The 24,286-nt window shown below is 42.3% G+C and overlaps 1 protein-coding gene across 1 annotated transcript; it reads right to left on the reverse strand.

The window, feature by feature from the left end:
* Positions 1-17,496: 17,496 nt before the first annotated feature.
* On the reverse strand, positions 17,497-24,284 carry ZNF648 (zinc finger protein 648). The gene is made up of 2 exons (XM_029618876.1): positions 23,760-24,284; positions 17,497-22,551 (listed from the first exon to the last, which is right to left on the reverse strand). Exon 2 carries the CDS (start codon positions 22,479-22,481, stop codon positions 20,820-20,822), a length of 1,662 nt encoding a protein of 553 aa, XP_029474736.1. The 5' UTR covers positions 22,482-22,551; positions 23,760-24,284; the 3' UTR covers positions 17,497-20,819.
* Between the last annotated feature and the right edge of the window lie 2 nt (positions 24,285-24,286).

Raw genomic sequence — 24,286 nt, forward strand, 5'->3', positions numbered from 1 at the left:
CAACTGGCCGCGCTGGCCTCCTTCAGAGCCAAAGTGGACGGCATCAGTCTATCTTCCCATCCAGACGTCTCCCGCTTTCTGAGAGGGGTCAAGCAAATCCGACCACCACTAAAGTGGCCGGTACCCCTATGGAATTTCAATCTAGTACCCTACTTCCTAGCGGGAGCTTCTTTCAGACCCACACGGGTCTGTCCCTACGGTTCCTTGAAGACTGCGTTCCTAGTGGCAATATGTTCAACCCATAGCATCTCCGAACTTCAAGCATTATCCTGTCGGGAACTGTTCCTCAGATTCACACCGGGATCCATACAGCTACGCACTGTCCCTTCCTTCCTTCCAAAGGTGGTTTCTCATTTCCATCTAAACCAAACCATCTCGCTGCCATCTCCAGACGAGCATAAGGACTCGGAAGACTCACGCTTTCTATGCCATCTTAACGTCTGCAGACTCCTAGTCCGATACCTGGAAAGATTGGAACCTGTACGAAAGATGGACCACCTATTCAACCTTCACAGCGGGAAGAAACAAGGGGAAGTGGCCTCGCGGGCAACCATAGCCCGCTGGATCAAAGAAGTAATCAAGGCAGCCTATGTAGAGGCAGGCAAGTCACCACCCCTACAAGTAAAGGCCCATTCCATAAGGGCCCAGGCAGTGTCCTGGGCAGAAACCAAGATGCTGTCACCTGCAGAGATCTGTCAAATGGCGACGTGATCCTCCATCCACACATTCGCGAGATTCTATCGCCTGGAGGTTCAGGCCAAGGAGGACACAGCATTCGCAAAGGCAGTACTAAATGGTCCACGGGCAGCCTCCCACCCAGTTCGGGAGTAGCTTTTGTACATCCCATTGGTCCTGAGTCCATCTGCTACATGCTAGGAAATGTAGAAATTACTTTCCTGATAATTTCGTTTTCCTTAGTGTAGACAGATGGATTCAGCACCCCGCCCATGGCTGCCTCGTACTCAAGAATCCTCGGGGGAACCTCCCCCCGAGAGCAACACAAGCACGGGTAAGCCAACCCCTATCTCTAGTTCAGACACCCATATTACCAGGTGTCGGTGCTTCTCAGTTGATTGCCCTGGCGGTCTCCAGCTAGAAACCACGCCAACCAATCAGAGTAATCAAGTTAACCAAGTTAATCGAAATTATCCAAAACACATATATCAATAATTGCTTTTCTAGGAGAAAAATGAGGATCAGAGTCTCGTGCACAGGTATATGTAATGCTGACGTCAGATTGAAATCTAACTCCGTCTCCAACTGCTACCAGGAGCACACTATCCCCATTGGGCCGGAGTCCATCTGTCTACACTAAGGAAAATGAAATTATCAGATAAGTAATTTCTACATTATTGTTGTGCTGCTAGATATATTTGCCCTTCTAATTTCTGCTAGCATTTCACAGTTTTTCTTCTTTTTGGCCAGGTGAAGGGTAGTATATATACACTGCTGTTCTCTTACCTGTCACACCTGGAATTTCTAACCATAAGGATTTCACAGAGAATTTTGTTTCCTGCATAATTTTATTTTGCTTGACTCTGCCATCCTTTACTTGTATACCTTCCCTCCACCAATTAGATCTGCTCTGTCAATATAATTTATACCCTGGTGTCGGTGTCCCATTGGTTATCCTCCTTACATCACATCTACCATGCCTGTTACATCGGTATTCTTGTAGAATCCCATACATTCTAACTCTCCAGATTTTTGGCATTCACATGCAAACATTTTAAAATGTTTTATTCTTTCTATTTGTATTCACAACCTGCTTATTAGCAGAAGATACAGGTAATTTATAGTTATATCTGTGTGCTCTTCATTTACATATATCTGGGCTACTTCAACCTTATTCTAACTTCCCTGTTCTGCAAGTATCCTTGGAACATACCTTCCTCCAATCCATCTGTTTCAGAGCAATTATCTGCTTTCCCCCATGGTCTAATTTAAAAGCTGCTCTATCTCCTTTTTAAATGTTAGTATAGGTAGCCAGGTTCTACTATGGTCAAGGTAGAGCCTAACCATTGAAATAAGCTTTTCCCTTTCCCCAGTTTCTAACAAATCTGAAATCCTCTTCCCTGCACCATTGTGTCATTCATGCAGTGAGACTCTGTTCAGCTGCCTCTGCTCATGGAACGGAGAGCATTTCTGAGTATGCAACTCTAGAGGTTCTTTTCAACATTTTAGTTGAGCAACAAGTGGAAGGATTTCAGGAAAGGGTTTGTTTTTTGCCAAAGATACCAAAATCTGCAACAGCTCAGACAGCTATGAGAAGGGATCTAGTGAAGTTTGAGGAATGGGGTAGAGACTGGCAGGTTAAGATGTAATTCTAAAAAAAAATAAAAAATACAGAGACATGCAGTTAAAATGCAAAAACTCAAGGGAGAGAGACAGCAGTGGAGGCAAAATTATTCTAAGCACCCAATAGCTGGATTTGGAGGTGATTGGTATCTGATGATCTTAAGGTGGCCCAGCAGGTGGTTAATCCAACAGCAAAAGCCAGAAAGATGCTTTGGCTGCATAGGGAGAGGGAATGGTCAGCAGAAAAGGGAAGTGATATTGTCCCTGGTAAGTACCCATTTGGAATACTATGTACAATTCTAAAGACTACACCTTCAAAAAGGATTTAAACCTGTTGGAGTTGGGCCAGAGATTGGCTACTAAAATAATCATTGGTCTTATTTCTAAAGTATATGAGGATGGATTTAAAGATCTAAACAAGTACATGCTAGAGGAAAGGTGAGATAGGGGAGATATGATAGAGAAAATAAAGATTTTCTTTCAGAGGAGGCCAATCTCTTTCAAGGGAAAAGAGGCTCTAGAATAAGGAGTCATGGGATGAGGGTGAAAGGGGGTAGACAGGCATAATCTTAGGAAATATTTCTTTGCAGAGAAGGTAGTGGATGTATGGAATGGCCTCCTAGTGGAGGTGGTGAAAGCCAAAATAGCATCTGATTTAAAGAAAGCATGGGATAAATGCAGGGTATCGTTGAAAGAGTGATGGGAACTGTAAGTCTAGATAAATTAGATGGATGGACAGACTAGATGGGCTATATGGTCTTTCTGATATCCTGTTCCTACCTAAAAACCTTCATTTATCCTCCAGAACTCCCCACCCCAGCACTCTAAAATTGTATTTAGGTGACACTTGAGGATCTGCTACTTTCCCACCAGGAAGGCAAGTTACCAAGCTATCGACATGCCTAAAGATTGAATCGCCAACTGCAACAGCAGTCCTAACTCTTCTCTCCTGTTGGTAGATACACATCCTAGTAAATGATGGCAGATAAAGACCCAAAATGGCCCATCCAGTCTGTCCATGTTGGGTAAATGCACATATAAATTCCCCTATGTAGTACTATAACAGCTCTCCTCACCATGTCTCTTACCCAACTTCTCAACTCTTTTCCTACCATTGCCCTCCACTTATGTTCCAAGTATGCCCAGAATTGGTTACAGTTCTGGCCTCCACCAGTAGGTCTTCTCGGGCCTTGTCAGCTTCTGCTTTGGATTCTTACACCAATACTTATTTAAAAAAAAAAAAAAAACCCAGAAAGCTCAGCATGCTGTTCTCTGCTGTCTTTTTTTTTTTTTTGTTTCATGCCTGTTGGCAACGGTGAATGCTTGAGCTAGAAGCAACCAGAATAAATCACCATTGCCACTAGCATATCCCAGAAGGTCGTTATAAAAGTCAACTCGAATGTTAACTAATCAGCGTGGAGTTTTCATAATGCAGATTGGGCATTGCCATTGTTGGATAGCAGTTCAAGTGACAATGTGTCCGGTGTAGTAAAATGTGTTAACAGGCATGTTTAGCATGCATTAGCAGCCCATATTACTGACATGCAAATACATTCTGCAGTAATTTTACAAATGTTAATGTTAGCGCAGTAATGCAGCATTACCTCCAAAAAAAACCAACTACACCTTCAAATATTTGGTGTTAATGGGTCTGTGTTCATTCTTTTTCTGTTTGAGCATGTGATGTTTAATGTACCAATAGGAAATAAGCTGTTTTGTATCCTGTTACTTCAGCCTACGTTTTTTGAATTTAGAATTCACAAGCTACTTAACCTGCATTAATGGCACATACAGCCTAGTTTACATGCATTAATAGTACTTTTAACACATGTGTGTTTAGTGTACTATTTCAGAAACAATCTGGCTCCAGCATAGAACTTTTTGTTTTTGAAAATACTTTGTGCTCACTTAAAACACCACTGACCAAATGCGGTAAAACAGATCTTTCAGAATTAGGAAAAGATTGGGTGGAGTTGTGCTACATTTAAAGCTAATGAGCTACGCTGGTGATATTGCACCTTTTTCATTTTAAGTTTCAGATTGAAAGCGCATGGCATGGTTATCCCTTACTTCTTGTGCACATTATAAAGTTGTGTACACTGAATAGCAATTTAATGAAAACAAAATTTGTTGAGTCAGAGATTTCCTATGCAATATCATTTTTAATGAGATATAAAGGTCAAGATCCTTCAGTGGTTAAAAGATTAAAACTATTGTTTGTAATCCAGTGGCCTAGAATTAAAACTCTTGACAACTCACAGACCACTGCAATATGAAGCGCAAAAAAAAGTGTGTCCAAACTGGGCGCGTGTTTTTGCAAGGTGCGCATATTCCCCGCTGCTGGGCACCCGATGCAATAGGAAAATGAGCTGCCACACTAAAAAGGACACACTAGGGATAAATTATGCCTCCCTAGCACGTCCATAGCATCGGGCGCCTAGGAGATGTGGCTGTGAGCGGGTTAGGAAAACAGACACTTAATTAACGAGCATTTGTTCTCCTAACCCGCGCACAGCCACAGTTTGGTAATATGGACCCTCGTAAATTGAGCGTTTTTTTTTCCTAACCTAACCACCATTGAGTGTGTTTTTTTTTTTTCTTTTCATGCTGCTTCCTGTGATTCCTCCTACTTAGTATCTGGATGAGGAGGAACCACAGAAATGAGTGGTAACTTATTTTTTTTGAGCCCTTGACACATGTCAAGACTTGACATGTGTCAAGCTCCAGGGCTGGCGTTCATTCTTGCATGTAAAAATGTGCGTGTCAGGTGCACAGTGATTTTTTTTTTTTTTTTTTTGCTAATAGCTTCCTCTACATGGCATTTACAGGTGCTAAGCGCTATTAGGTACAAGCGTGTTTGGATGCGCATTTTGGATGTGCTAATCCCCTTTTTGCATCAGCTGTTAGCCTAGCACATACAAAATGCGCATCCAATCATGGACTAGCCTCCGTGAGAGAGGATAAGGCAAGATCCTGCCTGGGTCACTTCATGGCACGGCAGGGTGATGGTCTCGTTCCACATCACCTTGCTTGTCCAAAGCAGCGCAAGGGCTATTAAACTGGAACTAGGACCACTCTTTTATGTCCCTTAAGTCTTATTGTGTATATCTTTGCCTGCCACTCTGGCTTCCAGCCTCATTCTCTGAAAGCTTGGAGCTTTTTGCACTCTGTGCACGTGTACAACCTCTCACGATAGATAATCACACCTGTGCCACTCAGTGCAAAAGACTGCATAGCCCTCATCTCAGTGCTAGACTTTGCTTCCATTGTAATTTTTGTTGAAGTGTTAAAAGTTTTTAAAGGTGTTGAAGGAGAGAGAACTTCCCCTGAAACCGTTTTTTGTGCCTTCTCAGATCAAGCAAATGAGCTTTACAAACTTGCAATTATAAACTTAACCTACAGGCAGGGTTAATTCAAGCTTGCTCTCTCTCTGTCTCTGTTTCCCAGAACACAAGCAATTATAAATTTAGAATTACATTTTTTTGTTTTACTTTTTTATTGATCCAATAATACAAACAGCGGGCAATCATAGACTCTCTTGCAAGCCAGATCCATAGCAATGCAATCAGACATGCAGTGTGTTTTGTGTATAAAGCCCCCCCCCCCCCCCCCCCCCGAAACTTGAACATGAACCAGCTACATTGTTTATGATCCCAAACTCCCCCCCCCCCCCCCCCCCCGTGAAGCGAGGACGGACTCCTTTTGGCTCCCTATCAGGTATGTGATATTTCCAACTATTTATTTTATAATGTACATGAAAGAAGAGGTCACTCCCTAAGTACACTTATAGCCAGGATCACTGGAGTAGAAAAATGGCATCTCGTGGATAGTTTTATCACCTCACTCCTCACCCTAGGAGAGTGCATCTGCAAGTGTGAATCCCAAATCTCAATGAATTTGAATTTGCATGTCAATGCACATGGGGGCCATCGTCTCCTGGATCAAGGCATGAAACCTGTTCCTCCAAGACCAATGTGCAGGCAAAGGACTGAGCCTTCACGCCAGTGTGTTAAGATGGACTTCTTCCCTATCAGCCAGGCTTTCCTAAGAAGATTAGCTCTCCTCCCTCTGACTTTAAAGGTGGCACCGATATAAAAAAAAAAAAAAAAGCCCCTTCTGAATTATACACAATAGACTCTCCCATCAAGGCTGCTAAGTATTTTCTCACCCTGTCCCAAAATGTCAGAATATCAGAACAGGATCAAAAATAATGTCCCAAAATCCATCCCCCCTCCCCCCAATAACTCTTGACACTTAAGGCACAATTCTGACTCCAAAAGCCCTGCCCTATAAAATTGAACTGGGGCCAAATAGGCTCTTTTCATGAACTTATATTAGCTATGAATCTGTCTTGAAATATATAGATCTTCAACCAATATTGTTTCTTGGTCCAGCACTATTGTAACCTACTTTAAATTTATTTATTTATTTTTTTTAATTCTTTATTTCTCATTTTCAACTAACAAACAATAAGAATATAGTTTGCTTGGAAATACATGTATTGGGTTACATTTATATAAACAAAAATCTATACTTCTTTCCACAATTAGTAATTACAGGAAATTATAATGAAAACCCCCAATAACATTTGGTATCAAACATACTTGAGAGTGAATTTGCACTTAAAAGAAACCATTAGGGAGTTAAATCATGAAAACAAAACAATTAAATCAGGGCCGCATAATACCTGCTATATTTCTATTCCAATTAACTCGGTATAGGGGACGATGATGGGATTTGTCTCTGCACTACAAACTCTTTTAATTGTTCTGGGGTGAAAAAAATGAATATATCATTCTGTTTTTTCACTATGCACTTGCATGGGAATCTTAATGTAAAAGTATAACCTAAAGCAATTACCTCCTGGCGTAAAGCCAAAAAGGCTTTCCTTCTTAATTGAGTAGGATATGCCAAATCAGGGAATATCTTAATTAACTTATCCATATAGTTGACAGGGTACTTTTGGAAAAAGGTCTTCATAATTAAGTTTATCTCTTTAAATGAGGAGAAATTTACCAACAAAGTACCCCAGTCTATAATCTGGGCACTGGTCTCCAGAAAATTAGTAAGATCTCCTTGAAATGGTAAATCTGATCTATTATTCACATTTCTATTTTTTGGCAGAAAATAACAATTTACTATACTTATGGTTTCTCCAGAGACAATGCCAAGTGCATCCAATAGAAACTTTTTTAGAGTGACTGAGGGCAATTCCCCTATCACTCTTGGAAAATTTAAGAATCTCAAGTTATATTTCTTGGCACTGTTTTCCAGAGATTCCAATCTTCTAGTAATTGACTCTCTGTCTTTGACGACAGCTACCTGAAATTCCATATTTTTCCTTTGAACATTTTCCCAACTTTTTGTCTTGTCATCTAATTCTTTAATTTGTCTTTGAATTCGTAATGTTTCTTGCTGATTCCCACTCATTAACAAATCTACTTTCCTTTCTAATCCCTTTATGTTTAAAGACATTCCCTCCATCTTTTCCCACAATACATCGAGTGTTACCACCGCTGGGTGGGTGGGTGGTTCTGGATTATTACCCGGATTGGATAACTCAACATTCCCTTCCAAGGGACTTGCTACCTCCAAGTCTCTTTCTCCACCACGGCTCCCTCAGAACTTATCCCCACCAGTCTTTCAGCAGGAGGTATGCCGGTGTTAGGGCTTAGTGAAGCCTCGTCTGGGGGCACATTCAGCCCTCCCAAGCTGAATGGCACATCAGAGTCCTTGTTTTTCACATCATTTAAAGCAGGAGAGAGCAAATACCTGCTGATTTCTTGTTGGATTGGAGAAGGTAAGGGGAGTGAGGGAAAAACTCTCACTTTCCCCTTACGTTTAGGAGGCATGGTCAATTCAAATTACAGGAGTATCAGCAGTTCTCTCAAATTTTGTGGCCAACAATTTTAAGTGCAAGCTGATAAATATCAGAGAACCAGAAATATAGCTCACATGGAAAAAAATATACAAAGTACCTTTAACAAAGACCAGCCTGCAGATGATGGTCCGGACGTCCCAGCGTATCCGGGCAAAGCCGTTACACTGCGCGCCCCTTTAGCGCGCGCGGCTTCAGCGGCGCGCCGGCTCTGCTGCGCGCCGCTGACGCCCTGTTTTTATAAGGGCTACTTCCGGGATCCGCCTCTGGGTCCGCCCCTCCGCGTCGGCAAGAAGCTGGAGTGCTACAGGCAGGTAGGGAATCCCTGCCCCCGTTCTCACAGCTTGCAGGGTTGGTCGCGTCTTTCTCTGCACTCTCCTACTTTAAAATTATTATAATCCTCTTTGTGGTCATTCATGGTGAAATATGGAATATCAAATGCCAATAAAAAATAAATATTTCATGAAAGTTGGCATCTCCCATTTACTTAGGAATCTGATTTTAAATATTTGGATATCTGTAATGTCTTCAAAGAATGTGGAAGTTCAAGCTGCCATTTGGAAAGGAGAGTCTGTAAAATGTAGGTACGTAAAACATTGATATATTTGAGGTATACCCACTCTATCCCGTTCTTCGATTTGAAATAAATCTTTCAATTTTCATCCAGAATTCCTGAGTAAGATTGGCCTTAGAGAAGGCTTGTATATAATGCTTCAGCTGCAGGTAAGCATAAACCTGAAAGGGAACTCACTAGTTATACTTACTGCAGTATTTTCATGAGTAGGTACAAAAGCCAAAACCTTTGAAAAAATCATCAAACCCTGGGCAGACAAAAGTTCTATTGAATAGTGGAAAATGTGGAGGAGTGTGAGAAGCATTCAGCTCTGTGTCTAGAACTTCAACTATGTCTATAGGAGCATAAAGGTTCACATGGTTGCATGCAAGTAGCCTTGATGAAGATGTGCACGATCAATTGGTGGACGTACCCTATTCAGAGGATAACTTATTCAAGAATGAAATGCAGGAGATGGTGGCTCTGATTAAAAAGCATCAATCCACGCTAGAGTCGTCATCAGCAATGGCAGGATACCAACCCACCACAGACTGATGACAGTACTTCTGCTTAAACATTAGGGATGGATATTAATTTCATTGTTTTCAAAATGGAATGAAAGAAAAAATAAAATGTAATTGGTTTTCCTTTCATACATCAAAAATACCTCTGCCAGTCCAGAACTCTCTTGGGCTCCCCAGGAACTCTGCAAACCCCTCTGACCCCCACCCTCTGAAAAAGCTGCCAGGATTGGGAATCTGTCTGCTGCTGCCCCCCCCCCCCCCCTCCCAACCACCTTTACGATCCAGGACATCTTGGGAGTCTTGGATTGTAAAAAGTGTAGGAGGGATGCCCACTCACTGGCTCAGTTCTCTATGCTTACCTGCCAATTTCTCTCATTGCCAGGACTGTCCAGAAGGCCCTTCAGGTCAAAGCAAAGGTAATCATCATAGGACTGACCTGTCCAAACAAGTTTGGTATCTGTATGTAGTCTATCTGTTCAATCTATGATTCTATTGGAGATGTCTTAGACTGTTTTCACACAGTAGGACTACACGCTGTGCCATCTGAATATGCTATCACTGGCCGTCATGGCATGGATGTTGAACATACAGTAGTCTCCTTACTCCTTTCTAAGAAAGTTGGGGCATGCTTATTTCAGCTAGAAAGTCTTCTACAAGATCCTACAGTTTCACATAGAAGAGGTTTTCAGTATGGTGTGGAACCAGCCAGTTGGATTCTTTCTCCTGTGGTCCAAGGGCCTTGCTTCAATACCTATTCTTACTCTCATCTTCTGGCTTTGGTACATCTTCAATTACAGTTCATCTTAGCACCATTGCTGTGTATCACCAATAGATAAGAGACTCCAATCTCTCTCCACTCATTAGTATTAAAGTTCATGAAAGACTTATGGCATTCTAAGCCTCTGGTCAGTAAACCTTCAATACCTTGGGATCTCAGTGTAGTCCTGGCTCAACTTATGAAACTTCCCTTTGAGGAGGACTTGGAAGAATCTTGTCTGGAAAGTGTAGTCATCACTTTAGCTCGAAGAGTAATCAAACTGCAGGTTCTAGTTTCCTACTTAATATACCTGCAGTTTTTTCACAACAGTGATTTTGCGTTCACATCTAAAATTTCTTCTGAAAGTAGTGTCCACTTTCCACATCAACCTATTTTATCTACTTTTTTTTTTTTTTTTTTTTTTTGCAAGACTACATGTGTATAAAGGGGGAAAGGGCTTTTTACCCCTTGTACTGTAAGTGAGCCCTGACATACTCTCTAAAGAGGACTCAACCTCACCATCAAGCTTCCCAAAAGATTGAGGAAGGCAGTTGCCAAACTAACTTGGTCTAATTGGCTAGCAGACTGTATAGCACACTTGTGCACTGGCTGACTTACAGATTACAGATTCTGTCAAGACTCATCAAGTAAGAGTCATGGAGACTTCAGCGGCTCGTCTCAGGGCCACCTCCATTGAATACATATGCAAAGCTGCTACTTGATTGTCAATTCACACCTTTACATCCCACTACTGTCTGGATAACATGTCTTGAGGAGTTAGTAGCGTTGGACAAGCAGTTCTGCACAGCCTGTTCATCCAGGTTATCTATTCAATAGTTGCTCAACAAGGTAAGCCTCAGCTTGGGTTTCACCATGCATGATGGCTGACTTATGCCTGCTTGTCAATGGAGAAATAAGGTTTGCTTACCTATAAATGTCTTGTCCTGTCTTGTGGTCTTGGCTTAATTTCCCGGTTCTGACCTCAGCATTGGATCTTGATTACTCTCTTGCTCGCTGCCTGGATCTGACCTTGCCTCATACCGACTTCGCCCTGCCTGCCCTGACTTTTAGCCTGTCTCTGGACTCTCTCTTAGATCACCCTCGGGACCCATCTAAGTTCTGTCGGCCCCTGGAACCCAAGGGCTCAATCTGCAGGGAACGGGGCTTGTTTAGGCGAAGCTCCAGCCTGTCCCAGATCAGTGCGGGTTTGCCCACTGTTGGCGTGGACCTAGTGGGTTCACTCACAAGACAGCATCAACTGCACCACAGCAGGGCTCACAATCCTTACAGCTTCCCTATCTGAGGGACATGTTCCTCTCTTAAAACTGCTACTGTATGGCCTGTGTTGAAAAAGGAGAATCTTGATCCCTTAGATCTAGGCAATATCTTCTCTATCTTTCCTATCAAAGTTTATAGAGAAGATTGTTTTGAGGCAATTAAATAGCTTTTTAGATGATTTTCAGTTTGGATATAGGGCTGGTCATAGCACGGAGACCCTTCTTCTCTCCAGTTGTGATTCTTTTCTGCATGGCTTTGACTCTGGCATTAAGTTCTTTTTAGTTTTATTGGATCTGTCTTCAGCCTTTGACACTCTAAATCATGCTATTCTAATTCAGTGCCTTTCTAGGTATTTCCTCAGTGGTGTTTGTCTGGTTTTCATCCATAAGTTTGTCTAATTTGGGAGTGAGTTATAAACTCTAGGCTGATGATATTCAATTCTATTTTCCCCATTCTTACTTCCATGAATTCCTCATTATCTAAAATAACACACTGTCTTAGTGTTAATTCTTGGCGGGCCCAAAATGGGCAGGCTTTAAATTTAAAGAAAAAACTGAAATTATCTTACTATCCCGCTTTCCCCCGTTGATTTTCCATGAAGTCTTTCCATGAATAATTTACAGAGTCCCATTACTTATCAGGTTCATAACTTGGGAATTCATTTGGACTCAGTTCTTTCTCTTCATCCACAGATTAAGAGTGTAGTAATGAGTTCTTTTTTCAAGCTTCATTTACTACATAATTTGAGACCTTTCCAAGACTTTTGGCGATCTTAGAACTGTAGTACAAGCACTCATTATTACACCCATTAATTATTGTAACTCCTTGGATCTTGGGCTGCCTTAATCTTCATTGAGAGCGCTTCAGCTTATTTAGAACACCACTGCCAGACTCATTTTGGGGGTTCCTCCGTGGGAGCATATTACCCTGAGCCTTTGCAAGCTTCACTGGCTTCCAGTCTCATGGCATATTAACTTCATAATATTAAGCTTCTTTTTATGGCTTTCAATAGCTTGGCTCTTCGTTATGTTAATCCCGTGTTAAAAATCTATTTGCCATGTTGGTTGCTTCATTCTTTTCTTTGTAGTTTATCAATGTTCCATTGTTTAAATTGATCAGACTTGTTGAATCATGTGAACGTATGCTTAGTGCTGCGGGTCCAACACTTTTTGTAATGCACTGCTTGAGGCGCTAAAGAATGAAGTCTCTCTAGTTCACGTTAGGAAGCAGCTAAAAATGTTTCTAATTTCTTTTTGGTGTTGATAATTCTTGATTGGTTCTTATTGTAGGCCATTGGACTTTTGATAGTGTTGAGCCTTGTGGAGAACATCTCATGCTATGGTGTTGTAAGGGTTTGCCAACACTTTTTTATTTTAGGAATTGTTTGTACTTTAACACTGTGATTTTCACATTTCCTGACTTTTGTGGCATGTGGTGGGGTGCTCCTATGCTTTTACTTGTTTTTAGTTGATTTTATTTAATGTTGTGGTTTTGTTTTATTTGTTATCTGATTTATGATTGTAATGTTAACTGCCTAGATTTGGCAATAATGTGGACTAAAATAAATAAATACATTTCTATAGTAACTTTATAATTCAATCAATGCTCTTGCACTCCTTTATTGGAACTTATAAGAACATATTTGCCTTACTGAGTCAGAGCAAAGGTCCATCAAGTCCACTATCCTGTTTACAACAGTAACCAATTCAGGTCACATATACCTGGCAGGATCCCAGAAAGGTTGATAAATTCCATGCTGTTTATCCCAGGGATAAGTAGTAGATTTTCCCAAGACCACCTTAATAATGGCTTATGGACTTTTCTTCCAGGAACTTTTCCAAAGCTTTTTTAAACTCAGCTACACTAACATCTTTCACCACATCCTCATGAATTCCAGAGTTTAATTATGCATTAAATAAAAAAATATTTTCTATTTGTCTTAAATATTTTATCTAGAACATTGCGTGCCCCTAGTCTTTGAACTTTTTGAAAGACTAAGCAACTGATTCGTGTTTACCCGTTCGACTCCACTCATTATTTTATAGACCTCTATCATATTTCCTCTCAGCTATCTCTTCAAGCTGAAGAGTCCTAACATCATTAGCCTTTCCTCATAGGAGAATCATTCCATCCTCTTTATGATTCTGGTTGCCCTTCTCTGTACCTTTTCTAATTCTGCTATATCTTCTTTGAGATGCAGTGACCAGAATTGTATAGAATACCCATGTGTGGTCACAACATCAAGCGATACAGAGGCATTATGAAATTCTCTGCTTTATTACAGATTGCTTTACTAATAATTCCTAGCATTTCTATTTGCTTTCTTGACCATGACAATGCCTAGATCCTTCTCCTGGGTGATGACTCCTACTGTGGAACCTTGCATCCTGGCAGCTATAATTTGGGGGGTTTTCTCTATGTGTATCACTTTGAACTTTTCCATTAAATGTTATCTGCCTTTTGGATGCCTAGTCTAAGGTCCTCTTGCAATCTTCTTGTGATTTAACAGCTTTGAATAATTTTATATCATCAGCAAATTTGATTGCCTCATTCATTGTTCCTATCTCTAGGTCATTTATAAATACGTTAAAAAGCAGTGGTCCTAGTACAGATCCCTGGAGCACTCCACTATTCACCCTTCTCCATTGCAAAAATTGACTATTTAGCTCTACTCTCTGTTTTCTATTTTTTAACCAGTTCGCAATCCACAAAAGAACATTGACTTGGTGCCCATGACTTTTTTATTTCCTTAAGAGTCTCTCATGAGGTACTTTGTCAAACGCTTTCTGAAAGAAAATCCAGATATACTGTATCAACTGGCTCACCTTTATCCGCATGTTACCCAAAAGCTTTTTATGCATCTTTTAAAAAGAAAATCCTGGTAAACCATTAAAAAACTCTAGGTACCTGCAAATTTACACTGCTTTTGAAGTTCAAGAAACAGCTCTCTAATGGGCTTTATGGGGTACTGAAGCATCACCAGTAAGGTCACAAGCATTCCCTTGAGGTGTGAACAAAATCATACAACACAGAGGAAATAAATTATTAGTGAGACAGGGGTATTTTTTTTTTAAATGGCTTTTTAAGCCAGGATTCAAACCAATAACCTCTGCCTCAGTCTTAACTGTACAACCTAATGTTGCGCCCTTCGGTTGCAGACGGCTGTGACCTCTGTTGCTCACCTCTCTTTTGCCTGCTCAAGTGATTTCAAAGAGTATTTCGGCCTTAGCCTGCAAATGCTGCTCTCCCCAGCATCCCCGGGACGGCGCGGGGGATCCCGGATGCCATCTTGATGACTGAGTTACCTAGGGCGCACGTGTGCATCAACCACCCTCTTATTCCCATCAAGGTGGGAACCACTGGGGCGTTCCCACCTGTGACGTCACCTGCCAAAAGGTATTTAAACCCTACGCTTCCTGACATCCAGCGAGTTAGCAAGGACTTCCGTCTTGTCTGATTCCACTCCTACGGAGATCTTCTCTTTACTTCGCATTACTCGTTCCTGACTACTGAAATTGGTCTTAAGGTACCCGCTCCTCGGCGGCCTATTGTGCTCTGGCTGTCTGCTCCTCGGAGGGCCATCTCGTCTGCAGGAATCTACTACTTCTGTCTGTGAGTACCATCATCTACCACCTTGGTGACAAGACCTCCGGCGTACCCCGAACCTCAGGCCACTACCGAGTGCTCTCTGTCACCTGCCTCATCTTTACTAAGTGAGTGCTTTCATCTCCTCTGCTACAAGTGCTTCCCTCTCATCTCCACCTGATTCATGGTGTAACCCGCGCTGCAAGCCACTACCGGATCACATCTAAGAAGCATCTTCACTCCAGAGGAGCTGCCCTTGCGTACCCCACTCTGCGGACCACTACCAGGAGGACCAGCTTCGCACCACTTCACTCCGGACTGAGCTTATGCCCACTTCGTGGGATATCTACGTTCCTGCTTAATAAAATCTATTACTGTTGTCTGTCTATTGAGGCTAGAGCCTGACGTAGTGAGTCCCCACAGGGCTCCTCCCTCTACGACCCAGGGGTCCACAACCACACTGAACAATAACACCTAAATTAAAAGGATTCTCTGTTAGATTAATTGGTTAAATCAGTGTTCTAATATGTTTTTTTTTATGCACAAACCCCTCCTTCTCCTGAACTAGTTAATCAAGTATGCAGTTGATTTTTGTTAATCTTGTTTTGCTCCCTGTTCTGTTCACAGTGGAAAATTATTCCCATATTAAATGTAGAGTAGGTCCCTGTTGGTTTCACACATATCCACAAAATGGGAAAACCCTATGGAACATCTGATCCACGGTACTGTAGTTGACTTCTAAATAATTCAAATATATTTCATGGAGTATTAGCTACTCCGGGAACAACTAATCCAAGAGTGAAGTTTACTTCCTGGATGGGATCAATTACCTCAGGCTTAATGTGAAACTCCTTATCCCATCTTGATCTAGTATAAACACAAACAGCAGCGCATTCTATGCCATATTAGAGGCATGAATGAAAACAATATAAGAGCCCTGTTTTGCTTCTAGTTTCATCTAGGATGTTTTCAACTATCACTGCACTTACAACCTCTGAGAAATCCAGACCCGTTGGATTGCACACATGCATGATCATGTTTGCATACAAGCTAACAAGTGCATGCATTGCCACAAAGACATGAACACGGAACAGATCTTGAGCACATTGTGTGTAACCAAAAGTCGAAGTAGGGAATTTATTTCTGGTGGTTTTTGTTTCAGAATGTATTTATTTATTAGAATCATCAGGTTAAAAACCAGCTTGGCCAATAATATCAGACACTGTTCTTCTCTTGCTCCTTGACTTTCTTCTCCTAGTACTGACCACTGTTTGGTCATCACATGCAGCACTGTAGACTGTAAACATAAAAATGAAGCCCCTGGAAAGATCACTACTGCAAAATGCAACCACATCTTGCTTTGTGCGTGTTTATAAGTCTTGGGTATCTCTGGCTTTGTGTGATCTATTGCTGAGCAGTGTTCCAAAGCAGCTTTGTTCCACTCTAAGGTGTCCCATCATTGATAGCGAAATTAAGGATTGGATAATTGGTCCCACCCAAAGTAAGCCAGATAATAACCACTTCATCACCAAAGGAATAAAGGTTTATCTCTTCTGGTTAGCCCTGGATCTTTCACTGGAATACTAAGGTCTATTTTATTTTTACCTCTCTCTTTTTCCCTAAAAGAAACCGCATACATGGGTTTTAATCCTTATCATTCTTCTGCTATGGCACCAGCGGGCTGATTTTAACCATTGCTTTTGCAGCTGGCTGTATCGTTTTCAGGTGGTTATGAAGATGATTAGTACAAAGGGGCCAGAATCTGGCAAGTTATTTGAGAAAACTCAAGCAGTGATTTTTTTTTTCTGATATTGTGGAGGACAACTGCTAATTGTCTAAAAGATCCAGAGCTTCTTTTTGATAGGGAAAGAAGGGAATTAGTGGAAGATCTAGAAGTCATAGAAATAAGGCCTATAGTATATAGCTCAGCTTCAAATGTGAACTAGCTCGATAGTGTGTGCCACACGGGTAAATAGAAACATGACAGCACAAAGACCAGTCTGGCCTATACTCATCCACAGCAAATGTTCTGCTCTACAATCACTACCACTTCCTCAGAAATTCCCTGTGCTTGTCCCATGCTGCCATGCATTCAGATACTGTCCTTGTCTCCATTACCTCCTCTGGGAGGCTGTTCCATGCATCTACCATTCTTTCTGTAAAGAAATATTTCCTTAGATTCCTCCCGAGTCTACCCTCTTTCACCTCCTTTCTGTTAAAAGAGGCCCACTTCCTGTGCGTTGATACAAATATTTTCATCATCTCACCTTTCTTCTAAATGTTTCATAATGAAGACCACTTACCATCTTAGTAGCCACCCTCTGGATTGACTCTATCCTGTTTATATCCTTTTGAAGGTGTGGTCTCCAGAATTGTACACGGTATTCCAAATGAGGTCTCAACAGGGACTTATAAAGGAGTAATATCACCTCCCTTTTTCTGCTGACCATTCCTCTTTCTGGCTTTTTCTGTCACAATATCCATCCATCTGTTTGGCCACCTTGAGATCATCAGATACAATCAACCCCAAATCCCTTTTTGTGCTTAGAAGAATTTCGCCCCTGTATTGTACCTATCCCTTGGATTTTTGCAGCCCTAAATATGGGAACCTGCATTTTTTAACATTAAATCTTAACTGCCAGACTCTAGACCATTCCTCAAGCTTCATGGATGTTTACCCTGTTGCAGATTCTGGTATCATCTTCAAAAAGATTTTCCCACAATCCTTCTGCATTATTACTCATGAAAATATTGAAAAAAAATGGTCCAAAGACTCAACCTTGTAGCACGCCACTAATAACATCCCCTCTTCATGGAGTGAACTCCATTTACCACCTCCCACTCAATCAGTTTCCAACCCAATCAGTCACTTTAAGGCCTATACCAAGGACAATCAGTTTATAAGTTGCCTATGCAGGACCACGTCAACGGCCTTATTGAAATCTAAATACACTATATCTAGCGCTCTGGTCACCCAGTCAGAGAAATTGATCCGATTCGTCTGGCAAGCTTTACCTCTGGTATAACTATGTTACCTCGGATTTTGTAATCCTTTGGATTCCAGAAACTGCACTATCCTCCTGTCTTAGCAGCGATTCCATTAATTAACTCACCATGGAGGTCAGACTGACCAACCTGTACTTCCCAGCCTCCTCCTTATGTCCACTTTTATGAATAGGAACCACATCCGCCTTTCTCCAGTCCTCCGAAACTACTCCTGACTAAAAAAGCATTGAGAAGGTCAGCCTGTGGAGCTGCCAGGACTTTTCCAAGTTCCCTTAATATCCTGGCCCCTTCACTTTATCTACTTTTAGTTTTGTTAGCTTCTTATGAAAAGGCTTTTGAAAATTATTTGAGGTTTACCTCCCTTCCAGTCCTAACTGTCTGCATTTTCTGTTGTCTGACTCCTGGTCTACTTGTTGCTCTTTCTTCATGAGCCTCTACAAAGTCTTCCCTTTCACCTCTCACAGTGCCACTTTTGCACTTCCTCCTATCACTCACATATCTAGCAAAATAAAAAGTCTTGTCCCCCCATTTTACCATATTTGTCTGTCTTCCTCTTCCTGCAATTTCTTGCAGTTTTATGAGTGCTATCTTTTTTCTTTACCTTTGCAGCTATTTCTTTAAAAATCCATAGTGGCCTCTTTTTTACTCTTATCTTTATTTGCTTTCCAACAAAAAGGTTCGTTGCCTTTTACAATACCTCCTTTTAGTTTTGCCCATGGCTCTTCTGCTTCCCCTAGATTTTCCTGTCCGGCTAACAACTCATTGGGTTACTCTCCCATTTTAACAAAGTTAGTTTTCCTGAAGTCCAGGACCCTTGCCCCGGAACGAACCATCGCCATCTTTACTTTAACACTGAAGCACAGCAGCCAGTGATCACTGGATCCAAGTCGATCATCCTCTACCACATCGGAAATAACTGTTCCCGTTGGTAAGGCATCCGATCCAGTATCGCTCCATCTCATGCGAGTTCTGTTACCAGTTGATGGAACAGTTCTTCCTGCAGAGAATCCAGGATTTCCTTCTTCTAGAAGACACCGCAGCTGCGATGTCCCAATCACCATCCAGCAGCTTGAAATCCCCTACCAACAGCACCTCCCCTTTCATACCAATCCTGCGAATATCTTCCGTTAAATCTCTGTTCATTTCTAACTGTGAAGGAAGTCTGAATATCATTCCAGTATAATGAAATGTTCCATTCCCTCTTTCCAGAGTAACCCACTGTGCTGCTCCTTACCTTGTAATGCCTGCAGTTCTGTTTCTTTAATATTATTTTGAATATTTTGCATAATTCCTCCTCTCTTCCTTCCTATCATGTCTTTCCTGAATTGATTGTAGCCTGGAATAATTATATCCTAGTCATGCTTTTCCAGGTACTATGTCTCCGTGACAACCACTCCTTCCAAGTTAGCCTTTTCCATGATTGCCTCTAGATTCAGGACTTTATTTCCCATACTATGGGCATCAGTATACACATTTTTCTAGATGTTGCCCTTTTTTCCCTTTTTCTATGCAAGCATTTAATGTTTTACTTACCTGAGGGCTTATACTTACTCAAAGGGCTTTTTTTCCCGCTCATCCTCACCAATCCTAGTTTAAAGCCTTCAGTACATTTGCCAGTCTGTTCTGGAAGACACTTCACCCCTTCTTCAATAGCTGAACACCATCCCTGCAGTCCTTGAAGCCGCAGATGCAAGGCCAGAAGTAACTTCTGAGCCAGTGAAGCAGAACTGCAGTCTTAGATATCTGGGTATCCAGAATGAAAGTTCAGCACAAAGATTTATGAACTCGATTTTCACATTATCCTAAAAACCAGACCTATCTATGGTCTTCAAAGACTGAAGCTGAAAAGCACTAGGTCCAATCAATGAGTGGTGGGGGAAAGGGCAGATTTGAGAGTAATATAGAGACCAGGATCTGTGCCTTCCCCTCCCCCAGTACGATGTTCCTGGATATCACTTCTCTCCGAGCCTCGCTCAAAGTGCTACCTTTTCCTGGGGTAAGTACTCCTGTGGCATGTATGTAGGTATGTGGGTGAGCGGGAGCTGCCTATGCTAGAAATACAATTCTAAACAGATGAGAAGTTATTCCATTCTCTTTTTTCCACTCATCTGCAATATGAATTCTAGGCTGCTGTGTCAGTGAGGTGCTTTCACATTTACTAATGGTTAATACTTACAAATTTGTTTGAGATACTCAGCTAAACAGAAGCATCAAATGACTCAGTCCTCACTCTGCCAGTTGGACATCTGAACAATCGCTGAATATTTCCGAGCAGGTGATAAGCAGGATGACTTTAAATCACTCCCTTTACAGAATATATAGCTAGTCATCTGCAACACTGTATATAACCTTTTTGTGTCAGTACTTGTTCTGGTCAGCATGTGTTTCTTTTTGTTCTTTTTAATCCATTAGGGTAAGGTCTAGCAAATGAAACAAGTAATGACCATTCCGCTTTCTCCTCTTCTTCAGGCTGAGGAGCACCAACAGTTTTTCATGAAACCAGAGTAGCTGATAGGCAGGCACAAGCAAAACGATCTTATGTGCTCTCTCCATTGAACTACGCAGCACTCTGTTTTACTGAGAAAAAGATTATATAGCCAAGCTTCCAAGGATTGTGCAATATCAGCAGATATGGGTAATAAGACACAACATAGTATTCTCAACATTCCATCTATATATAAACAGACCCTAGTGCTGCTAGAAATGTACAAAGGAAAGGTCCATCTTAGAATCAGGCATTGGACAGGGCTGGAGAGATGTACCTGAGAGCAAATGCATTCCACTGCTACACTCCAAATAAGATGGGGAATTAGGTGGTCCTGATCAGCTCAGCAGAATTTAAGCATTCAAAGATGTTAAGCCTTCCTCTTTCCAGGTACCATGTTTTGCATAGTGACGAATGAGATGAGGGGGCTGCATGAAGGATTTCCCACAATACCCTCACTGGTAAGGCCTTTCTCCTGAATGACTGTGCATGTGCTGCGTCAGCTGTGATGCATGCCCGAATGCCTTGCCACACTCTGAGCATAGGTAGGACTTTTCACCAGCATGGATTTGCTGGTGTCTCTTTAGGGTGGACGAACGAGCAAATGCCTGGCCACATTCACCACATGCAAAGGGGCGCTCCCCTGTGTGGATCCTTTGGTGGCGGATCAGTCGTGAGGACTGAGCGAAGGCCATATTGCAGTCTGAGCACTTAAAAGGCCGTTCTCCGGTGTGTAGCGTCTGGTGCTCAAAAAGGTTGGAGGACTTAGTGAACGACTTGCCACAGATGGTGCAGGAAAAAGGGCGCTCTCCAGTGTGAATGCGTTGATGCTCCACCATCCGGCTAGCAACGGCAAATTCTTTGTCACAGTTAGGACAGTGGAAAGGCTTCTCGCCAAGGTGCGTCCGTTGATGCCGCAGTAATGATAGTGGTTTGTTGAAGGTCTTGCCACACTCTTGGCATGGGAAAGGCTTGTCATTACTGTGCATGTTTCGCTGGTGTTTGTGGAGATCCGAGGAGCGTACAAAAGCCTTTTCACAGTCCAGACACTTGTAGGGCTTCTCACCTGTGTGAGTGCGAATGTGTTTACGGTAATCTGATGACCATGTGTAAGCCTTAACACAGAATGTACATTTATATGGCCTCTCCCCTGTATGAAGCCTCTTGTGCTGTTGAAGCGTTCCCTGGTGCGAGTAGGCCTTCCCACATAGCTCACAGGCGTATGGTTTCGCTCCACTGTGGGTATCTATATGACTTAAGAGATTACTAGATTTCTTAAAGGCCCTGCCACACTGCATGCATTTGTAAGGTCTCTCCTCTCCAGCACTGCTAGCCACCTGCAGATTCCCACGCAATATCTTCCTTGTATGGACTGCAGTTGGGCTACCACTGCCTGCTTCAACTGGCAGCTTGACAGGGCTTCGCTTGATCCTTTTGGTTACTTTCTTGCCTTTCCGATGAAGTGCAGCAGTTTCCCCCTGCTGATTTAAATCCAGGCTAGAATTTGCTGGGAGCTCAAGACGTCTTGACCTGCCTCTTGTAAGCTTTCTATGGATACTGGACCCTTTGCATAAACTGTTGTTGGACACGTCAGTGGAATCATGTCCCGTGTTTACAACATCCAAATCCTTCTCTGGGATCTCTAGCACTCCAGCAAAACATTTTTCATGCTTTAGATAAGGGGTAGTAGCACTCTGCAATGCAGCTGGATGGCTGGGCCATTTTTTGCACGCCATTTCAGCCACTCTTTCGTTATCCTCATGTTGCTCACTGTTTACATGAAGGCTGACCATCATATTCAGTTTTTTGGCAACACCATTGGCATTAATGAGGGTAAAGGTTTCATAAGGGGCCCCATCCTGCTCGGACTGAAGACTGGCTGACAAGTTTTCTGTTGACATAATACTCCCAGATTGCAAAGTAAATTTCTTCTGCGTCCTCTGCAAGCCATTCCTTGCATGGGTACTATCACTGTCTTCTTTCTCAGACTTCCCCTTCTCCTTATACTGCAGGTCTACAGTCGTAGATGTCTTCCTCCTCTGTATATACGAAGCTCCCCAAACACCAGGGCAAGAAGATTCCAGGTCCAGCATGTCCGAGCCCTGAATGTCTGCCATTGGGCACAGCTGGCTTGGAATATCCGGCTTTATTCCTCTTCAGGCAGAGCAGTACTTTATGGCAAGATGCCTGCAAAAAGCACAGAGAACATTGAAGAAATTGTATTTCCTTCCCTGAAAATCCTTGGCTTTCGATTTACTTACTTGTCTTTCTAAACCGGTGCTCAAGGCAAGTTACAATTCAGGTGCAGATCTGCCTTGACATGCCTGCAAAGCAGAATCTAAATAGGTCTAGGTAGAACTAGATATGCACCTCATAGCTGCATCTTAGTCCTAACCTGCAGCAATCCCTGCTGCTCCTTGCTAGGCCCTTTGACCTTTCAATACTAGCCCAGGCATAGCTCTGTTAAACAAATACAATCTTGATTCCTTACCATTCCTGTCATTACATGAACACAGGTTTCAGTGTAAAATGACTTTTTTTTTAACTGAAATAGCACTGCATTTTCATTAGCTGTTAAGGTTACCTGCAATAAGAATAGCTTTCCATTGTCTGTAAATAACTGTGTTTTTGCTTGCATAGCAAAGATATGGGAACAAGGAATCACATGACATTTGGCAGCATGATAAGAGTAAAAAAATATATATATATAGATATAGGATTATAGAGTGGGCATGGTATATGCAAAGGGTCCGTGGTATGCTATACATAAATTCCACGTGTATGATAAGATTTCCAGATGTTACACCATGAGGCTGTGGTAAAAGTTGCAAAGTTTTTATTAGGACACGTTTTCTGCACAACTGATTTGTCTTAAATAGATAAATGATGAAATAGAAAAGAACTGTAAAAATCCACACACAATGACCCACAGCAATCAGGAATCTGAAATTCTAAGACTTGTTATCCATTACTGCTCCGCATTTCAGCTTGCACAAGCATCTTGTGAAAGATTGAGATTTGCATCATCCTATAAATTTTCACAGAATTAGGGAAAGCTTCCGTAGGTTTTTGGTCTAAAAAATAAAAGTTGCCACAGTAGATAAGAGACTGCGTACCTTCATCCTAATAAAGCAGGTTACTCGCTAGCCCAGGGGGCCCTGCTTCTTGCAAACACCAAACCCAAATGTCACTGCAAGGACAGATTGCAGAATTAATCTCTGCAGCATGAGCGTAAATACAAACCTCATCCCCTTCTCCCTCCCTCTTTGCTCTGCTCATTTCCTTTGCCTGTTCCTCACCTTTCATCGCTTTGGGGGTTTGGATTTTATTTATTTTTTTTGTCGCTTTTATTGCTTTCGCCCTCCGTTCTGCCGTGCCGCAGAGAGAGTACGTACCCGGGGTCTTTTTTTTTTTCCGCACGGGGATCCTCGGCTTCTCACGGTACCACCTGCCAGCCTGAGCAGCAGCGACAGCGGCGCCTCCGTGCGTGCTCAGTCCTTCCGCCGCAGAGGCGGCGCTTCCCCGGAGCAGCTTGGGAAAGGCTCGGCTGCCGGGGCATCCCTGCGCTTCGCGCCTGCTCTGCCTTGTGGCGGGGCGCGCTCTCTTTCTCTCTCGCGCTGCTGCCAGCAGTTTTATTTCCAGCTCTGGTTCCCATTAGGAGCCATTTCAAATGCTGAAAATTGAATGTGAGCTTAGATTTCGTTTGCTCCACCGCGGGGGAACATTGTAAATGGGCTGCTTGAAAAAGGGTCGTATTTAAACAGCATCGGTGGGCTCGAACCTGGCTCTGGCTTGTCGGCTTCATTGAGATCCAGCCAAACAGAAACTGAAGCCAGCCTTGCTCGCCCCTCAGCTGACGGGATGGGCAATCGAGGCACAAGGCATTGCCTCGTCTTGACCTTGTCGGGAGGTCAGGTAGTCC

Source organism: Rhinatrema bivittatum, chromosome 10, assembly GCF_901001135.1.
Source record: "Rhinatrema bivittatum chromosome 10, aRhiBiv1.1, whole genome shotgun sequence".
Lineage (NCBI taxonomy): Eukaryota > Metazoa > Chordata > Amphibia > Gymnophiona > Rhinatrematidae > Rhinatrema > Rhinatrema bivittatum.